This window comes from Lampris incognitus, chromosome 6, assembly GCF_029633865.1.
Source record: "Lampris incognitus isolate fLamInc1 chromosome 6, fLamInc1.hap2, whole genome shotgun sequence".
NCBI classification, from domain to species: domain Eukaryota; kingdom Metazoa; phylum Chordata; class Actinopteri; order Lampriformes; family Lampridae; genus Lampris; species Lampris incognitus.
In genome coordinates this window covers 67,462,627-67,478,948 of record NC_079216.1, presented here as the reverse complement: position 1 = coordinate 67,478,948, position 16,322 = coordinate 67,462,627, and the positions used below count along the sequence as shown (strand labels likewise).

General features: G+C 48.2%; 1 protein-coding gene across 1 annotated transcript in view; it reads left to right on the top strand.

The window, feature by feature from the left end:
* Positions 1-16,322, top strand: part of wwox (WW domain containing oxidoreductase) — a 209,013-nt gene that overhangs the window by 70,233 nt on the left and 122,458 nt on the right. The window contains exon 8 of the mRNA XM_056282296.1: positions 2,968-3,232. Within this exon, the coding sequence (XP_056138271.1) occupies positions 2,968-3,232 (265 nt within the window). The remainder of the gene's footprint in view (positions 1-2,967; positions 3,233-16,322) is intronic.

Genomic DNA, 16,322 nt, shown 5'->3' with positions numbered 1-16,322 from the left:
TCTGCTGGAGCCACTCTCCCAGTTTGGGGGTCACAGCCCCTAGTGCTCCTATTACCACTGGGACTGCTGTGGCGTTCACCTTCCACATCCCATCTAGTTCCTCCCTCAGCCCTTGGTATTTCTCTAGCTTCTCATGCTCCTTCCTCCTGATGTTCCCATCACTCAGGTTCGCTACATCCGTCACCACCGCTGTCTTCTGTTCCTTGTCGACCACCTCAATGTCCGGTTGGTTAGCCAGCACCTGCTTGAAGTCCCACAGGACCTTAGCTCTGCCATTCTAGACCACCTTTGGTGGTGTCTCCCATTTGGACTTGGGGACTTCCAGTCTGTAATCAGTACAGCTATTCCTGTACACTATCCCAGCCACTTGGTTATGCCTTTCAGTGTACGCGTCACATATTGTATATATACACGCATGTATATGGGGGGGGGACTTTTAAGTTGTTCACCTTACCTTGCTTTTGCTGTTATGTGGCATGAACGAGAAATAGACTATGACAGAGAGGTGCAAATTTACACTGCGCGCACACACACACACACACACACACACACACACAAACGCATTAAGCTACATGACATATGATGCGTATGCGTTACGGCAAATTAGTTTTCCATGTGTTTTTCCATTGCTTAGTGGCAGACTGCGGCATAAGCCGACCCCTTAAAAGACAGTTTCCTTCCGCTTGCTTTTCAGTTTTCATGCAAGCTCACACTCACCTGCCAACAGAATGTGGACATACGCCTACCCATAGTATTTCACCGTGTTTTCCCCAGACCTTATGAAATAACGCTCATCTGAATACTGGTGTTCCAAAATGATACACCGGCTGAATACACATACTTAATTTTGTGTGTGTGTGTTTGTATATATACATTATATATACATGTATATAGACATTAGCAGCTGATGAGTGCGCGATGCATGAAACAAGCTTGTACTGCTATGTATTAAAAGTTTTTTCCCTACATATATATATCCAGTGAGTCAATTCTTTGAGGCAGTACAAGCCTGTTTCATGCCATAAGCAATCATCAGCTGTCTATATATATATATATATATAAAATATAATGCCCATAATGTATTACAAGGGCGAGGATGGCCAGGTGCTTTGGCTCAGTACCCTTCTTCATTCTATAGGCTACCTCTACCCCCCCCCCCCCATCTCCTCTCTCCCTTTCTCCTTATCCATCCCCAACTCTGTCCTCTACACTCACCCGCTGCCTTAACACCTTCAAACAGGGCTTAGAGCAGGACCAGAGAGAGTCAGTTACACACCAACACAGACTAGAGGGAGGGGGAAATAGACAATATCTCATATGACATCTTCCATTCTGTCCAGCTCATTCCGGAGCTATATTACATCTATTGAAGTCGCACCTTTTTGTTTGTGTGTTATTTTCAGCTTCCCTCGATTTCTCATTTATTCACTTAGCCTCCCCTCACAAGCGGCGCCTGACCCCTGACCTGGCGGCATATTGTATTCCCTAAGCCCCTTGTCTGGTGGTAAAGCACTGACCTGCAGGGGGACACAGGTGGGAGAAATGGACAGACCAGTAATGGTCGGACACTTTATCAGTTGCCAACACTGGGGCTTAACGGGGAATTGGCCAATAAATGTTTACTCCCCTGCCTTCCTACCCGGGAGTCAGGTCTGGTCCAGCAAGAGCTGATGATATCCTTCATGAAACCACCTCTGGTAGATCTAAGATGCACCCACTGAGCCGTACTTGTAGGATGAGAGAAGAAATTTGTTCATTTACTAAAATCTCTTGTTTCCAGGGAAGATTCTGTGTCAGTCTCACAGCGTTGTGGGTCTCATCCAGAACGATGAAGAGATGTTTGGGATCGCTCTGTATGACCTCATTCATATATGGGTAGGCTTTTTTGTTCTTTTTCTTTTTTTTGGGGTGGGGGGTTTCCTCCTTTTTCTCCCCAATTGTATCCGGCCAATTACCCCACTCTTCCAAGCCGTCCCGGTCACTGCTCCACCCCCTCTGCTGATCCGGGGAGGGCTGCAGACTAACACATGCTTCCTCCAATACATGTGGAGTCACCAGCCGCTTCTTTTCCCCTGACAGTGAGGACTTTCACCAGGGGGACGTAGCACATGGGAGGATCACGCTATTCCCCCCTGTTCCCCCTCCCCTCCAAATAGGCACCCCGACTGACCAGAGGAGGTGCTAGTGCAGCGACCAGGACACATACCCACATCCGGCTTTCCACCCACAGACACGGCCACTTGTGTCTGTAGGGATGGCCGACCAAGCTGAAGATAAGACAGGGTTTCGAACCGGCGATCCCTGTGTTGGTAGGCAACTGAATAGACCACCATGCCCCCCAGACGCTGACGTTTTTGTTCTAAAAGAGCGTGTTAATAAAGTTGAGAAAAAATAAATTATATTTGGCAGTCAGGCAATTGATTTTTCAACCTCCACTTGCTAAAGTAGTTTTGAAGTTGCAGCACATGAAATGAAAAGCCTGCAGACGTTGTAATTTAGCCAAGCAAGGATGTTGCGGAAGGCGACAGTAAACAAGAGGCAGCCAGCTTGTAAAAGCACAACAAGGAAACCAGGTGACATTTTGATTGGTTGTTTTCTAATGACTGAATTAATATGTAGAATGTGTTTCACCAGTTTGGGCTGTGTCTCTCTCACTTTCTCGCTCGCTCCTTCTCTCTCTCACACCCCCACAAACACACACGGGGTGTTGTTTCACTGCTGTGTATTGTGGTGTTATTGTGTGACTGCATAATAACACAACGAGTGGTGTAATGTTTAAGGGGCCTTGTCAAACATCTGGAGTTTAACAGCTCTGTCGCAGGCAATTAAAGAATATCATGTCACGTCTTTGATTTGTATGCAGCTAGTGCTACACGTCTGCTGTTTGAAAGGCTACACACACACACACACACACACACACACACACACACTCTTTAACCTACTCTTGATCTGGTCCTACCACCCCAGGTTCACAGACCTGTTAGACTCCTGCGGTAAGGTGGACCTGGCTCTGTTGAGTCCCCCACAGAAGAGCTACTGGTCCATGCTGGCTTACAACCGAGCCAAACTCTGCAACATACTCTTCAGCAATGAGCTTCACCGCCGCCTTTCACCACACGGTGTTACATCCAACGCAGTGCATCCTGGGAATATGATGTACACCTCCATCCACCATAGCTGGTGGCTGATGACCCTGCTCTTCACCCTGGCCAGGCCCTTCACCAAGTCTATGGTAAGGAAGATGTTGTTTCACACACCACAGTGAGAGAAGTCTCGATTGGTTCACCATATCTGATTGCGTTTTTTCCATTGCTGCTCGTCACTGGCTAAGACTTTAAACATGACTTAGGTTACCATCATTACTATGAGACTTTTGTACCCACCAGAGTGGATTGGTTAACACCATTTATTGACTTTGGTTTCAGATTTGGTTACCTTCAAAATATTTAAAAAGCATAGAATATTGTTTTTAGTGGAAGGCTAGTCGGTGAAGTTCAGCGCTCTGAACTACCATCATCATTGTAGTTCTGAATTTGATTTGACCCATACTCACTCTGTATAATTTGTCTTGGCACATTCCCTGGAAGACAGGGGAGGGAATGATGGAGAGGAAAGGCTCTGCTGAGCACTGAGGGCTCAGAGAGAGTCTGTGTTTCACAGATAGAGAGATATTGTATGGTTGGTTTTCCTCCTCCTCCTGCCATTGTTTATATAACTCCAAGAGACCGTTCCCTTGTGCTCGCACCAGGGTAGGTGATATTCCAGATCTCGAGCACTGTGGCTATTACGTTACAGCAGTGCGTAATACAAAGTCATATTCTCCTCTCTGGCCCAGTGTTGAATATTGCTCACATAATCAAAGGTGGGTAGTAAACGCGTTACATTTACTCTGTTAAATGTACTTGAGTAATTTTTTTTAACAAATTGTACTTCTAATAGTTGTTTCACAGAATATTTTTTACTCTTACTCAAGTACATTTGCAATAAAATATATATACTTCTACTCTGTTACATTAGGCTACACACTTCTCGCTACTTTGACTAGAGTTGAGACCAATCAGCATTGGGTGCTGTTACTGACGTATTTCACTCATCAGATATCAGACTGGTGTTACTGATCCACGATGTACCGATCTAGATTCCATAGTCTGATGTTTTTACGAATTACAAATATGTAGCTAATAATGCAATATTAAGCCCATACTCAAAATGGTAGTAAGTCCAGGTAGTATGAAGTGTTTTGAGTGGGGGGATGTGGGACACAAGCACTTCGCTTACCTGCATAGAGGGCGGGAAGCGGAGAATGCAGAAGTCGCCGACCAGGCGGCTGAAGTGGGAGTAGTGGCGGGGGGGGTATTGAGGCCGATGGCCATGGGGAAATGAGGGAAACATCACAAAATGTAAACCTGGAGTCTCCTAAACGCCATAGCAATTCAGAGAAGGATAAAGTGGCTATAGATGACATAGTAACTGTATCAGAGGGAGCCAGTGCTGCTCATTCTGTTGTAGCTTTCACAGTCTGTGGGCACCGCCAAAGTTAGATGCCCCATCTGCTGCAGTTGTGTGGTGGTCAAACTTACCTAAAGTTATCTTACCTCTATGCAGATGATAATCAGATATATCTGGCTCTCTCACCTGATGGTCTCAGCCCAATAGACTCACTGTGGCACTGTTTGGAGCAGATAAATGACTGGATGAGCCAAAACTTTATTCAATGAAATAAGGAAAAAACAGAGATTATTATGTTTGGCAACAAAGAGAAGAGAACTGTTATAAATGAACAACTGAAGTCTCGAGCTCTAAAAACCAAAGACCAAGTCTGAGATGTTGGTGTTTTAATAGACTCAGATCTCACGTTCACCAGCCATAGCAAAACAATCACTAAAACACCCTTCTATCATCTTAAAAATATGGCCAGAATCAAGGGTCTGGTATCCCAAACTGACCAAGAGAAGGTCATCCATGCTTTTATTTCCAGTAGAATTGATTACTGTAACGGTCTCTTAACTGGTCTTTCCAAAAAGACCATTAAACAGCTGCAGCTTATTCAGAATGCTGCCGCTGGAGTTTTAACCAGGACCAAGACAACAGAGCACATGGCTGCAGTCCTGACCAGGACCAAGACAACAGAGCACATTACTGCAGTCCTGACCAGGACCAAGACAACAGAGCACATTACTGCAGTCCTGACCAGGACCAAGACAACAGAGCACATCACTCCAGTCCCAACCAGGACCAAGACAACAGAGCACACTACTCCAGTCCCGACCAGGACCAAGACCACAGAGCACATTACTGCGGTCTTGACCAGGACCAAGACAACAGAGCACATTACTCCAATCCTGACTAGGACCAAGACAACAGAGCACACTACTCCAGTCCCGACCAGGACCAAGAGAACAGAGCACATTACTACAGTCCTGACCAGGACCAGGAGAACAGAGCACATTACTGCAGTCCTGAAGTCTTTACACTGGTTTCCAGTTAGTAACAGAACAGATTTCAAGTGCTGCTACTTGTCTACACATCACTGAATGGTGTAGGCCCAGAATACATCACTGACATGCTGGAGGAGTATAAACCGGGTCGGGCTCTAAGATCCATGGACTCAGGTCAGGTAGTCAGCCCAGAGTCCAATCCAAACATGGTGAAGCAGCATTTAGCTGTTATGCTGTATGCAACCGGAACAAACTACCACAAGATCTTAGCTGTGCCCCAAATGCAGCAAGTTTAAAATCTAGGTTAAAACGTTTCTTTTTTCTCGTGCCTGTGATTGAGCATTAAAACTTGCACCTCATTCCTCCTGCACTTTAACTGTGGAAGGGGATCTTCAGTCACTCCCGGCGGGGAAGTGACTATGTTTTTATTCTATTTTTTTTGTACTTTGTATTTTCTTTTTATAGTACCTGTCTTTTAATTATATCACTCTTTTTAATTACTAGTTCAAAGTATATTTTATATACTTTGTACTCTTAGTTATATTTTATGTGGTTGTTCCTATTTGTTTTTGTTGGTGTAAAGCACGCTGAACTGCCCTGTGTAGGAGGTGTGCCGTACAGATAAACTTGCTGTTGTAGTTGAACAGCGCGTTTCCTGTCCCAGGCTGGTCTCTGTTGTTTACCTGTGTAAAAGACGTGATGCTCGATGGTTTTTCAAACACGTTTTGTGTGACGGCAGAATGGACACAGTGGGAGTGGTGTGTTAGAGCATGGATCCTCCTACGCTGATGTGGTCACCTCTGCAGTGCTGTGTGTGTAAGTGTGTGTACATGTGTAGTCACCTCTGCAGTGCTGTGTGTGTAAGTGTGTGTACATGTGTTGTCACCTCTGCAGTGCTGTGTGTAAGTGTGTGTACATGTGTAGTCACCTCTGCAGTGCTGTGTGTGTAAGTGTGTGTACATGTGTTGTCACCTCTGCAGTGCTGCGTGTGTAAGTGTGTGTACATGTGTAGTCACCTCTGCAGTGCTGTGTGTGTAAGTGTGTGTACATGTGTTGTCACCTCTGCAGTGCTGTGTGTAAGTGTGTGTACATGTGTAGTCACCTCGACAGTGCTGCGTGTGTAAGTGTGTGAACATGTGTAGTCACCTCGACAGTGCTGCATGTGTAAGTGTGTGTATATGTGTAGGTGTGCAGCTTGTGTGACTGGGTATCAGTGTACAGTAGGCCTGGCCACATGCGTGAGCGTGTGTGTGTGTGTGTGTGTGTGTGTGTGTGTATATGTGATGTAGATGCATGTACATGTGGGACAGCCCTGTGCCGGAGGGAACGTCCTCACACACTTCAGATATGAACTATAAAACACAACGCTGTGATTTATCATAGGCTATACTGCGTCCTCTGCTCGGTAAGACTTCTCCGTAGATAGCACCACCATACCCTTTAGGGTCCATAGCCCCCTAATATATGCTTTAGTTTGACTATTACATCTTTCCATTAGCCCCTCTTCATACTTTATCAGTTTAGTGTTTGCTCTGAAGGGGGACGTGGTGTGTTGAGAGGCAGCATGGCGGAGTTTTACTGGAGCGTTTTCTGATCCATCATATTTGACAGACACAAGGCCTCGGGCCATCTTTTGTCTGTCCTCTCCCTAACATAGAAAAGAGAGATGGGATAGACCGCTCCTCCACTGCTTTCACAAAATGCCAAGTTGAACATTTCCTGGGCCTCGCCCCATGTCATCTTCTTCTTCTTTACCTTTATTACCATTTATATCATTTGTTTAAATGCTTGTGTCCAAGTCACTTTCTCAGGTTTCAAATCTGATCTGTGTCATTTTATTCAGGAGTGGGGCGTCTGAGTAGTGTAGTGGTCTATTCTGTTGCCTACCAACACGGGAATCTCCGGTTCGAATCCCCATGTTACCTCCGGCTTGGTCGGGCGTCCCTGCAGACACAATTGGCCGTGTCTGCAGGTGGGAAGCCGGATGTGGGTATGTGTCCTGGTCGCTGCACTAGCGCCTCCTCCTCTGGTCGGTTGGGGCACCTTTTCGGGGGGGAGAAAAACGGGGGGGACCCCCCAAAAAAGGAAAGAAAATTGTATGCGGGAGCAAACGTTGTTTTTGAATGCAGGAGATGTCACAGTGCACCCTGCAGTGGGCGAACCTCTGGGTTCGCTGCGTGTTTTAAGGGGCGGGTCGTTACCGTTTCGGGTTTGTGAGCACGCAGATGCAATTAGCAGAGCGGTTTCTCCGCCAGAGCAGGCGATGGCTTTTCTACATGTGGATAATTAAAAGTAGTCAAGATGTTAGTAAATATGAAAGGACAAAGGTAGACCTGGTAATTAAATTCTGGGGTGCTGACACAGCGATTAGCTAACGCTCCTGTCTGATAAAGGCCACACACACACACACACACACACAAGTACACAAACACATAGGCACACCCTTAAGCTGAGCGTTTGCTCTTATTTAAATCTGGGGTTGATAAGGCCCCCCGAAAGTGAATCCTCCTCAGAATCCCGCTCCTCACTCCTGCCCCCACATTAAGGGCTTAATAAAACAGTGATATTATTTCAGTTATTGGTTGCAGGGATATGAAGATGGTATCGTGTTAATTGCTTGCGCACGCTTGCGGGATCCACAGAGATTGTTCTGGGATGCAAACATAAGCAGAATGTCGACTCCAAAAAACAATCACGGTGCCCCCCTGTGTGTCTTCCTGCACAAATAACCTGCTTCTCATTTAAGACACAGGTTTGATTTATAGGAGCACAGGTGGAGTGATATACAGTAGGCCTAAGCACACAGACGGACACGTACATGCAAACACACACAACATGCACTCACAACGCAGGTAAAAGTGTAACATCTGGCGCTACTCGTGGGTCCTAAACCTTTTATTTTGTTGTTTTTGAGGTGAGAAATGTCACGGCGTTGTGCAGTCACGCCCACGTCACTGCCCTCATTAGGTACGGTTAATACTCCGATATTTGGTGAGGCCCTAATTTTTATTTTTATTTTTTTCGGGTTTTTTCTTTCCCCCTTTTTCTCCCAATTGTACTTGTCCAATTACCCCACCCTTCCGAGCCGTCCCAGTCGCTGCTCCACCCCCTCTGCTGATCCGGGGAGGGCTGCAAACTACCACATGCCTCCTCCCATACATGTGGAGTCACCAGTCGCTTCCTTTCACCTGACAGTGAGGAGTTTCACCCGGGGGACGTAGCGCATAGGAGGGTCACGCTATTCCCCCCAGTTCCCCCTCCCCCCCCCCCCCGAACAGACGCCTCGACCGACCAGAGGAGGTGCTAGTGCAGCGACCAGGACACATACCCACATCCGGCTTCCCACCCGCAGACACGGCCAATTGTGTCTGTAGGGATGTCCGACCAAGCCGGAGGTAACATGGGGATTCGAACTGGCGAGCCCTGTGATGGTAGGCAAAGGAATAGACCACTGTGCTACCCGGACGCCCTTTGAGGTCCTAATTTTTAAACTGTAGCCTTATACTAATCCATTTATGATCTTATTTGCAAAATGTGTTTCAGCTCATCCATTCTATGTTGAGTTCTTTGTGTTGCAAATTTGAGGTTGGAGGATGGAAGCTAATCTATTAGCACGGAGCACGGCCCACTCTGCTATTGATGCACTGAGCAGATTCCTTTTTGCTGAGTTGAGAAAAGCATCTATAAAGAGCCATGACATTTTAATCATCCAAACTATCTGCTGCTAACATCATGTACCACTCCCTATGCCTTGATCTGCTTATCAGAGATGGTGCAGCCAGGCCTGTCCCCCTGTTTCTTTAATTCAGCATGTTTAGAGTGGGAGTTCCCCTCTGTCCTTTAGGGGGATTATCAGTATAGAAGGATCTGGCCTACAGTAGTGTGTGTGTGTGTGTGTGTGTGTGTGTGTGTGTGTGTGTGTGTGTGTGTGTGTGTGTGTGTTTCAGAAAGTGTGAATGGGGGGAGGGGCACAGACAGTAAGAGAGACACACACAGACTGGTAAGACAGACCACGGCGGTTATTGCAGTGCTACAGCTGGGCACAAGGCCGATGTTCCAGAGTGGGGTGAAACAGTTATTTGCATCCTGGTCAGAGTTAGTGCATTGCTTAAAATGCAGTTTTTGGAAACTTTTCCAAAATGGCGCTGGAGTGGCAATGTAGTGTAAAGGTTATTGGACTATAACTTGTCTAAACATGGATTATACTGCATATATGATAACTCTTTTAAAAAGCCCAGTTGTTGGTGAGTGTTGCAACGCTGGCTGAGCTGAAGCCTTTGTGAAGTAGCTATTTTCTCTTCCCACTGTAACGACGGTGACATTTTCTGTCCTGACTGATTGCTCCCTCAAGCTCAATGTACCCTCAGGCTCCGATCAGCTGGGATCACCTTACGCACATCCAGTTTATACTAAAGATGTGGGTGAAGATGGTGCTAAACCTGAATGGAGATCGTTGTTGGCAACGGCCTACAACAGTTCTTCATCATCTATTGTAATCTTTAGAGAAGGTAGGGATGATGAGAGTGATGATGTGTGTGTGTGTGTGTGTGTGTGTGGGGGGGGGTGCCCAGGAATAATGGGCCTCTCTGCTCCAACCTTGTGTGCCCCCAGAGGGTGGTTCGTCACTTGCCCTCTCCCCGGCCCCTTGCTCCTCAGCGTGATTTTAGTGTGATTATTTTTCTCAGGATCCCGCCTCGGGCACCAGCCCACCTTTTTACATATGCACAGGCTGAACTTTTGACCAGCCCCAGCAGTCAGCACTGTATCAGAGGGGAGCTGTTGTTCTGGTGGAAGCAGCAAGACCACCGGTGCTTTTCCTGGTACCCTTCCTGCCGCTTCTTCAAACCTCTCCATCCCTCGCCTGGGCAGTCAATCCAGGAGATGGGCCCAGACATAGAGGCATACAGTTGTGTGTGTGTGTGTGTGTGTGTGTGTGTGTGTGTGCGTGCGTGCGTGCATGTGTGTGCGTGTGCATGCGCGTGCTTATGTGGGGGTTAATGTGCGTGTGCACCTCAGCCAGTGTAGGTGCTATCGGTCCCTCCTGCAGACAGATGTGAGGTCAGATGCTGTAATCTGCTATCTGTAGAGGCACACAGACAAGGTGGCTTAGCCTCATGCCCGGACAGGCTGCGTGTGTGTGTGTGTGTGTGTACGTGTGTGTGTGTGTGTATACATGTGGTGTTCAGCCATGCATTAAGAGAGAGGGCCAGAGGTTCCAATCTCAGCCTCTGTATGGTTAGATGAGCTGCCAACCCCCACCACTTGTAATAAAGTCTGCCTGGATGATGAGGAGTGACACAGGTAGGAGGTCAGCTCCACCCAGACCAGACACATTCTGTACTCGTAGGTGTAAAGGCTCCAGGCTGCTCTTTAAGTAAAATTATCTGATGATGATGCACCTGGTCTTCTTTGGAATATGCTTGGAGTCATCTTTAGGAAATTATGACATATCCCTGCAAGACCATCTCTGCTGTGCTGTGTGTAGTGTGTGTATATATAGGAGGGGTGGGGGTGGATATGGGGGAGAAATAAAAGCATACAATCCCATTTGGCTGTATTGACATGTGTGTTCCTGCCCAATCCTGTTACTGGGATTATTGTCCATTGAGATACCATTTCATTAAAGAAAACACACACACACACACACACACACACACACACACACACACACACACACACGGTGGGTGAATAGAGATGGCCTTAGGCCTGGTTATGCAGTTCATTGCACAGGGAAACTGTGTAAATGGTTTATTGTGGATGAGTAGATGTGATGAAGAGCGTGTCTGGATCAATACAGAACCAATCAAACGCTGACAGTCTGCTTCCAGGCCACTCGTCCACAGCTGGCGCCCGCGTGCAGCCGTATGGCGCTCTGCAGGAAACGTGATCCGTACGCCTGTTTGAAAGGGGGAGACAATTTGTTTTCCCCAACATTGATAGAAATATAAATGTGATGTTTTGTACAGTAGACGTGCCTTTTGAGGCCTTGTCAGTGTGCACGTTCAGCGCCGCTGTGGTCACGGTTTAGCCTCCGGCGAGGAAAAGGCAGCGGTCGAGCTGTATTACAACGTATTGTCTTTGTTTAGGGTTGTTACCTCAGCCCCGGCTCCATCCAAGCTGCTCCTCCAGCCCAGACACCTCTGGGATGCCATTAGGACGTCATCCCTGTGGCAGGTGAGGGTAGTCTGTGTCTGGGCTGAGTCTTGGTCGGGGCCAGGCCAAATTATTCCAGGGCCACAGGTCAGAGCCCGCCAGACCCGCATCGCCCTGGGACTGTCTCTTTAATAGGAGGGATCAGAATGAGCCAAAGAGGCAGAAACCAACCTGGCCAGAGACACATCCTTCCTCACTTAGCCCTTACTCTTCATGCTGCCCTCTTCACCCTCCTCCCTCTCTCACCCCGAGAGCCAGGAACGCTGAGAGGGAGAGCGCCCTATCGAACCCGCCACTCACCCGTCCACCCCTGCTCCTTTCCTGCCACTGACCAGCACCCCCTCCCTCCTCCCTGCCCTCTTTGTTGTGACACAGCCCTGATGGACTATTTTTCAAATTGATTTCAAAAATGTACATAAGCAGCCGATCCCCTAGCCCAGATTACCTATTGATTTTTAATATGAAAAGCTCATTATATAAGCAGGAACTGCAACACAAAAAGCTAGCCAACCTTTGCATAAATCCTTTAATTGAATTTCCAGAGCCCGTGGTTCTACATTTTTTAATTAAATCCATTTCTTTTTTTAAGGGTTGCTGTGTAATTTGCATGCTGTGAAGTGGGTGCTGTCCCAGATAAAGTGCCATTGATCCTTATTAAGGCTCACCTCTGGGCTCGCTGAAAACCAACCGCAGAAATTAAATGTGCTCATGGTGCATACACTTATTGCCCGCATGATAGGATTAGAGGGAGAGGGAGAGAGACAGAGAGAACGAGAGAGAGAGAGGGAAAGGGGGAGGGAGAGAGAGAGAGAGAGAGAAGGGGAGAGAGAGAGAGGGAAGGAGGAGAGGGAGATAGAGATGGAGAGAGAGAGAGAGGGGAAGGGTGGGAGGGAGAGAGAGAGAGAGAGAAGGGGAGAGAGAGAGAGGGAAGGAGGGGAGGGAGATAGAGATGGAGAGAGAGAGAGAGGGGAAGGGTGGGAGGGAGAGAGAGAGAGAGAGAGAAGGGGAGAGAGAGAGAGGGAAGGAGGGGAGGGAGATAGAGATGGAGAGAGAGAGAGAGAGAGGGGAAGGGTGGGAGGGAGATAGAGATGGAGAGAGGGGGGAGGGAGAGAGGGAGTGACGGGGTTGCGGGGTGGTGGTGGTGGTGGGGGGATTATTAATGGTTGTTCATATTAATGTAATATTTCACCTCTCGTCCTCTGGGGTGAGGCGGTGAAGAAGTTGTTTACAAATACATTTGGCCCCGTGCTGCTCTGCTTCACGTCACACCCACTACAGTCTGGTCTGGTCAGGACGCTGTGTGTGTGTGTGTGTGTGTGTGTGTGTGTGTGTGAGTAGTGTGTGTATCTGTGTGGTGTGAGTGAGTATTGTGTGTGTGTGTGTGTGTGAGTAGTGTGTATGTGTGTGGTGTGAGTCTTGTGTGTGTGTGTGTGTAGTGTGAGTTGTGTGTGTGTGTGTGTGTGTGTGAGAGAGTAGTGTGTGTGTGTGTGTGGTGTGTGTGAGTGAGTAGTGTGTATGTGTGAGTAGTGTGTGTATGTGTGTGGTGTGAGTAGTGTGTGTGTGGTGTGAGTAGTATGTGTGTGGTGTGAGTGAGCATTGTGTGTGTGTGTGTGTGTGTGTGTGTGTGTGTGTGTGTGAGAAAGAGAGTAGTGTGTGTGTGTGTGTGTGTGTGTGTGTGTGTGAGAAAGAGAGTAGTGTGTGTGTGAGTGGTGTGTGTGAGTGAGTAGTGTGTATGTGTGTGAGTAGTGTGTGTATGTGTGTGGTGTGAGTAGTATGTGTGTGGTGTGAGTGAGTATTGTGTGTGTGTGTGTGTGTAGTGTGAGTAGTGTGTGTGTGTGTGTGTGTGTGTGTGTGAAAGAGAGTAGAGTGTGTGTGTGTGTGTGAGTGAGTGAGTGAGTAGTGTGTGTGTATTGTGTGAGTAGTGTGTGTATGTGTGTGGTGTGAGTGAGTAGTGTGTGTGTGTGTGTGTGTGTGTGTGTGTGTGTGTGTGTGTGTGTGTGTGTGTGTGTGTGTGTGAGTAGTGTGTGTATTTGTTGTGTGTGTGCGCGCGCTATTATGTCACCATGATCAGTTGCAGTAGCGTTTGAATAAGCAGGGTGATTGCCACCATGTTGACTACTGTGTGTCTGTGTGTTGACTAGTGTGTCTGTGCCTTCATGTGTGTTCCCAGATATTTTCCGTTTCTCCAGGGGAAAAACTGACTAACCATATAATCGGAGTTGTGAAATGAAGCCAGTGAGCAGACCTGGTGCAGGTGCTGGTTCCATTATCAGGCGGTCATGGTCAGCACTGGTCAAAGACCTGGTGTAGGAGCTGGTTCCATTATCAGGAGATCATTGTCTGCACTGGTCACAGACCTGGTACAGGAGCTGGTTCCATTATCAGGAGGTCATGGTCAGCACTGGTCAAAGACCTGGTGTAGGAGCTGGTTCCATTATCAGGAGATCATGGTCTGCACTGGTCAAAGAACTGGTACAGGGGCTGGTTCCATTGTCAGGAGATCATGGTCTGCACTGGTCAAAGAACTGGTACAGGGGCTGGTTCCATTGTCAGGAGATCATGGTCAGCACTGGTCACAGACCTGGTGCAGGGGCTGGTTCCATTGTCAGGAGGTCATTGTCTGCACTGGTCACAGACCTGGTACAGGAGCTGGTTCCATTATCAGGAGGTCATGGTCAGCACTGGTCAAAGACCTGGTGTAGGAGCTGGTTCCATTATCAGGAGATCATGGTCTGCACTGGTCAAAGAACTGGTACAGGGGCTGGTTCCATTGTCAGGAGGTCATGGTCAGCACTGGTCACAGACCTGGTGCAGGGGCTGGTTCCATTGTCAGGAGGTCATGGTCAGCACTGGTCACAGACCTGGTGCAGGAGCTGGTTCCATTGTCAGGAGGTCATGGTCAGCACTGGTCAAAGACCTGGTGTAGGAGCTGGTTCCATTATCAGGAGATCATTGTCGGCACTGGTCAAAGACCTGGTGTAGGAGCTGGCTCCATTATCAGGAGATCATGGTCTGCACTGGTCAAAGACCTGGTACAGGGGCTGGTTCCATTGTCAGGAGGTCATGGTCAGCACTGGTCACAGACCTGGTACAGGAGCTGGTTCCATTATCAGGAGGTCATGGTCAGCACTGGTCAAAGACCTGGTACAGGAGTTGGTTCCATTATCAGGAGGTCATGGTCAGCACTGGTCAAAGACCTGGTGCAGGAGCTGGTTCCATTGTCAGGAGGTCATGGTCTGCACTGGTCAAAGACCTGGTACAGGAGTTGGTTCCATTATCAGGAGGTCATGGTCAGCACTGGTCAAAGACCTGGTGCAGGGGCTGGTTCCATTGTCAGGAGGTCATGGTCTGCCCTGGTCAAAGACCTGGTACAGGAGTTGGTTCCATTGTCAGGAGGTCATGGTCAGCACTGGTCAAAGACCTGGTGTAGCAGCTGGTTCCATTATCAGGAGGTCATGGTCAGCACTGGTCAAAGACCTGGTGCAGGAGTTGGTTCCATTATCAGGAGGTCATGGTCAGCACTGGTCAAAGACCTGGTGCAGGGACTGGTTCCATTGTCAGGAGGTCATGGTCAGCACTGGTCAAAGACCTGGTGTAGGAGTTGGTTCCATTGTCAGGAGGTCATGGTCAGCACTGGTCAAAGACCTGGTGTAGGAGTTGGTTCCATTATCAGGAGGTCATGGTCAGCACTGGTCAAAGACCTGGTACAGGAGTTGGTTCCATTGTCAGGAGGTCATGGTCAGCACTGGTCAAAGACCTGGTGCAGGAGCTGGTTCCATTGTCAGGAGGTCATGGTCTGCACTGGTCAAAGACCTGGTACAGGAGTTGGTTCCATTATCAGGAGGTCATGGTCAGCACTGGTCAAAGACCTGGTGCAGGGGCTGGTTCCATTGTCAGGAGGTCATGGTCTGCCCTGGTCAAAGACCTGGTACAGGAGTTGGTTCCATTGTCAGGAGGTCATGGTCAGCACTGGTCAAAGACCTGGTGTAGCAGCTGGTTCCATTATCAGGAGGTCATGGTCAGCACTGGTCAAAGACCTGGTGCAGGAGTTGGTTCCATTATCAGGAGGTCATGGTCAGCACTGGTCAAAGACCTGGTGCAGGGACTGGTTCCATTGTCAGGAGGTCATGGTCAGCACTGGTCAAAGACCTGGTGTAGGAGTTGGTTCCATTGTCAGGAGGTCATGGTCAGCACTGGTCAAAGACCTGGTGTAGGAGTTGGTTCCATTATCAGGAGGTCATGGTCAGCACTGGTCAAAGACCTGGTGTAGGAGTTGGTTCCATTATCAGGAGGTCATGGTCAGCACTGGTCAAAGACCTGGTACAGGAGTTGGTTCCATTGTCAGGAGGTCATGGTCTGCCCTGGTCAAAGACCTGGTACAGGAGTTGGTTCCATTGTCAGGAGGTCATGGTCAGCACTGGTCACAGGAGAGTTTGAACTCCCTGCTGACAAACTGAATGACTCTTCATTTCTCTGTCCATACTCTGCTCAGTAGCAGGTGATGGACAGCCTGCGTGTGTGTGTGTGTGCGTGTGTGCGTGTGTGTGTGTGTGTGTATGTGGAAAGTGATATTTGTTGTGCGTTGGTGCTCTGGCAGTATGTAAGGCGGGCTTGCTCTTCCCTGTGTTTCTGTGTGGCTGTACACAGACCGTGGAGTAAATCAATGCAGATTAACCTGTGACCCCGGCCACATACTTATACACAGTGCTGCTGCTCACACATTGGCCATCA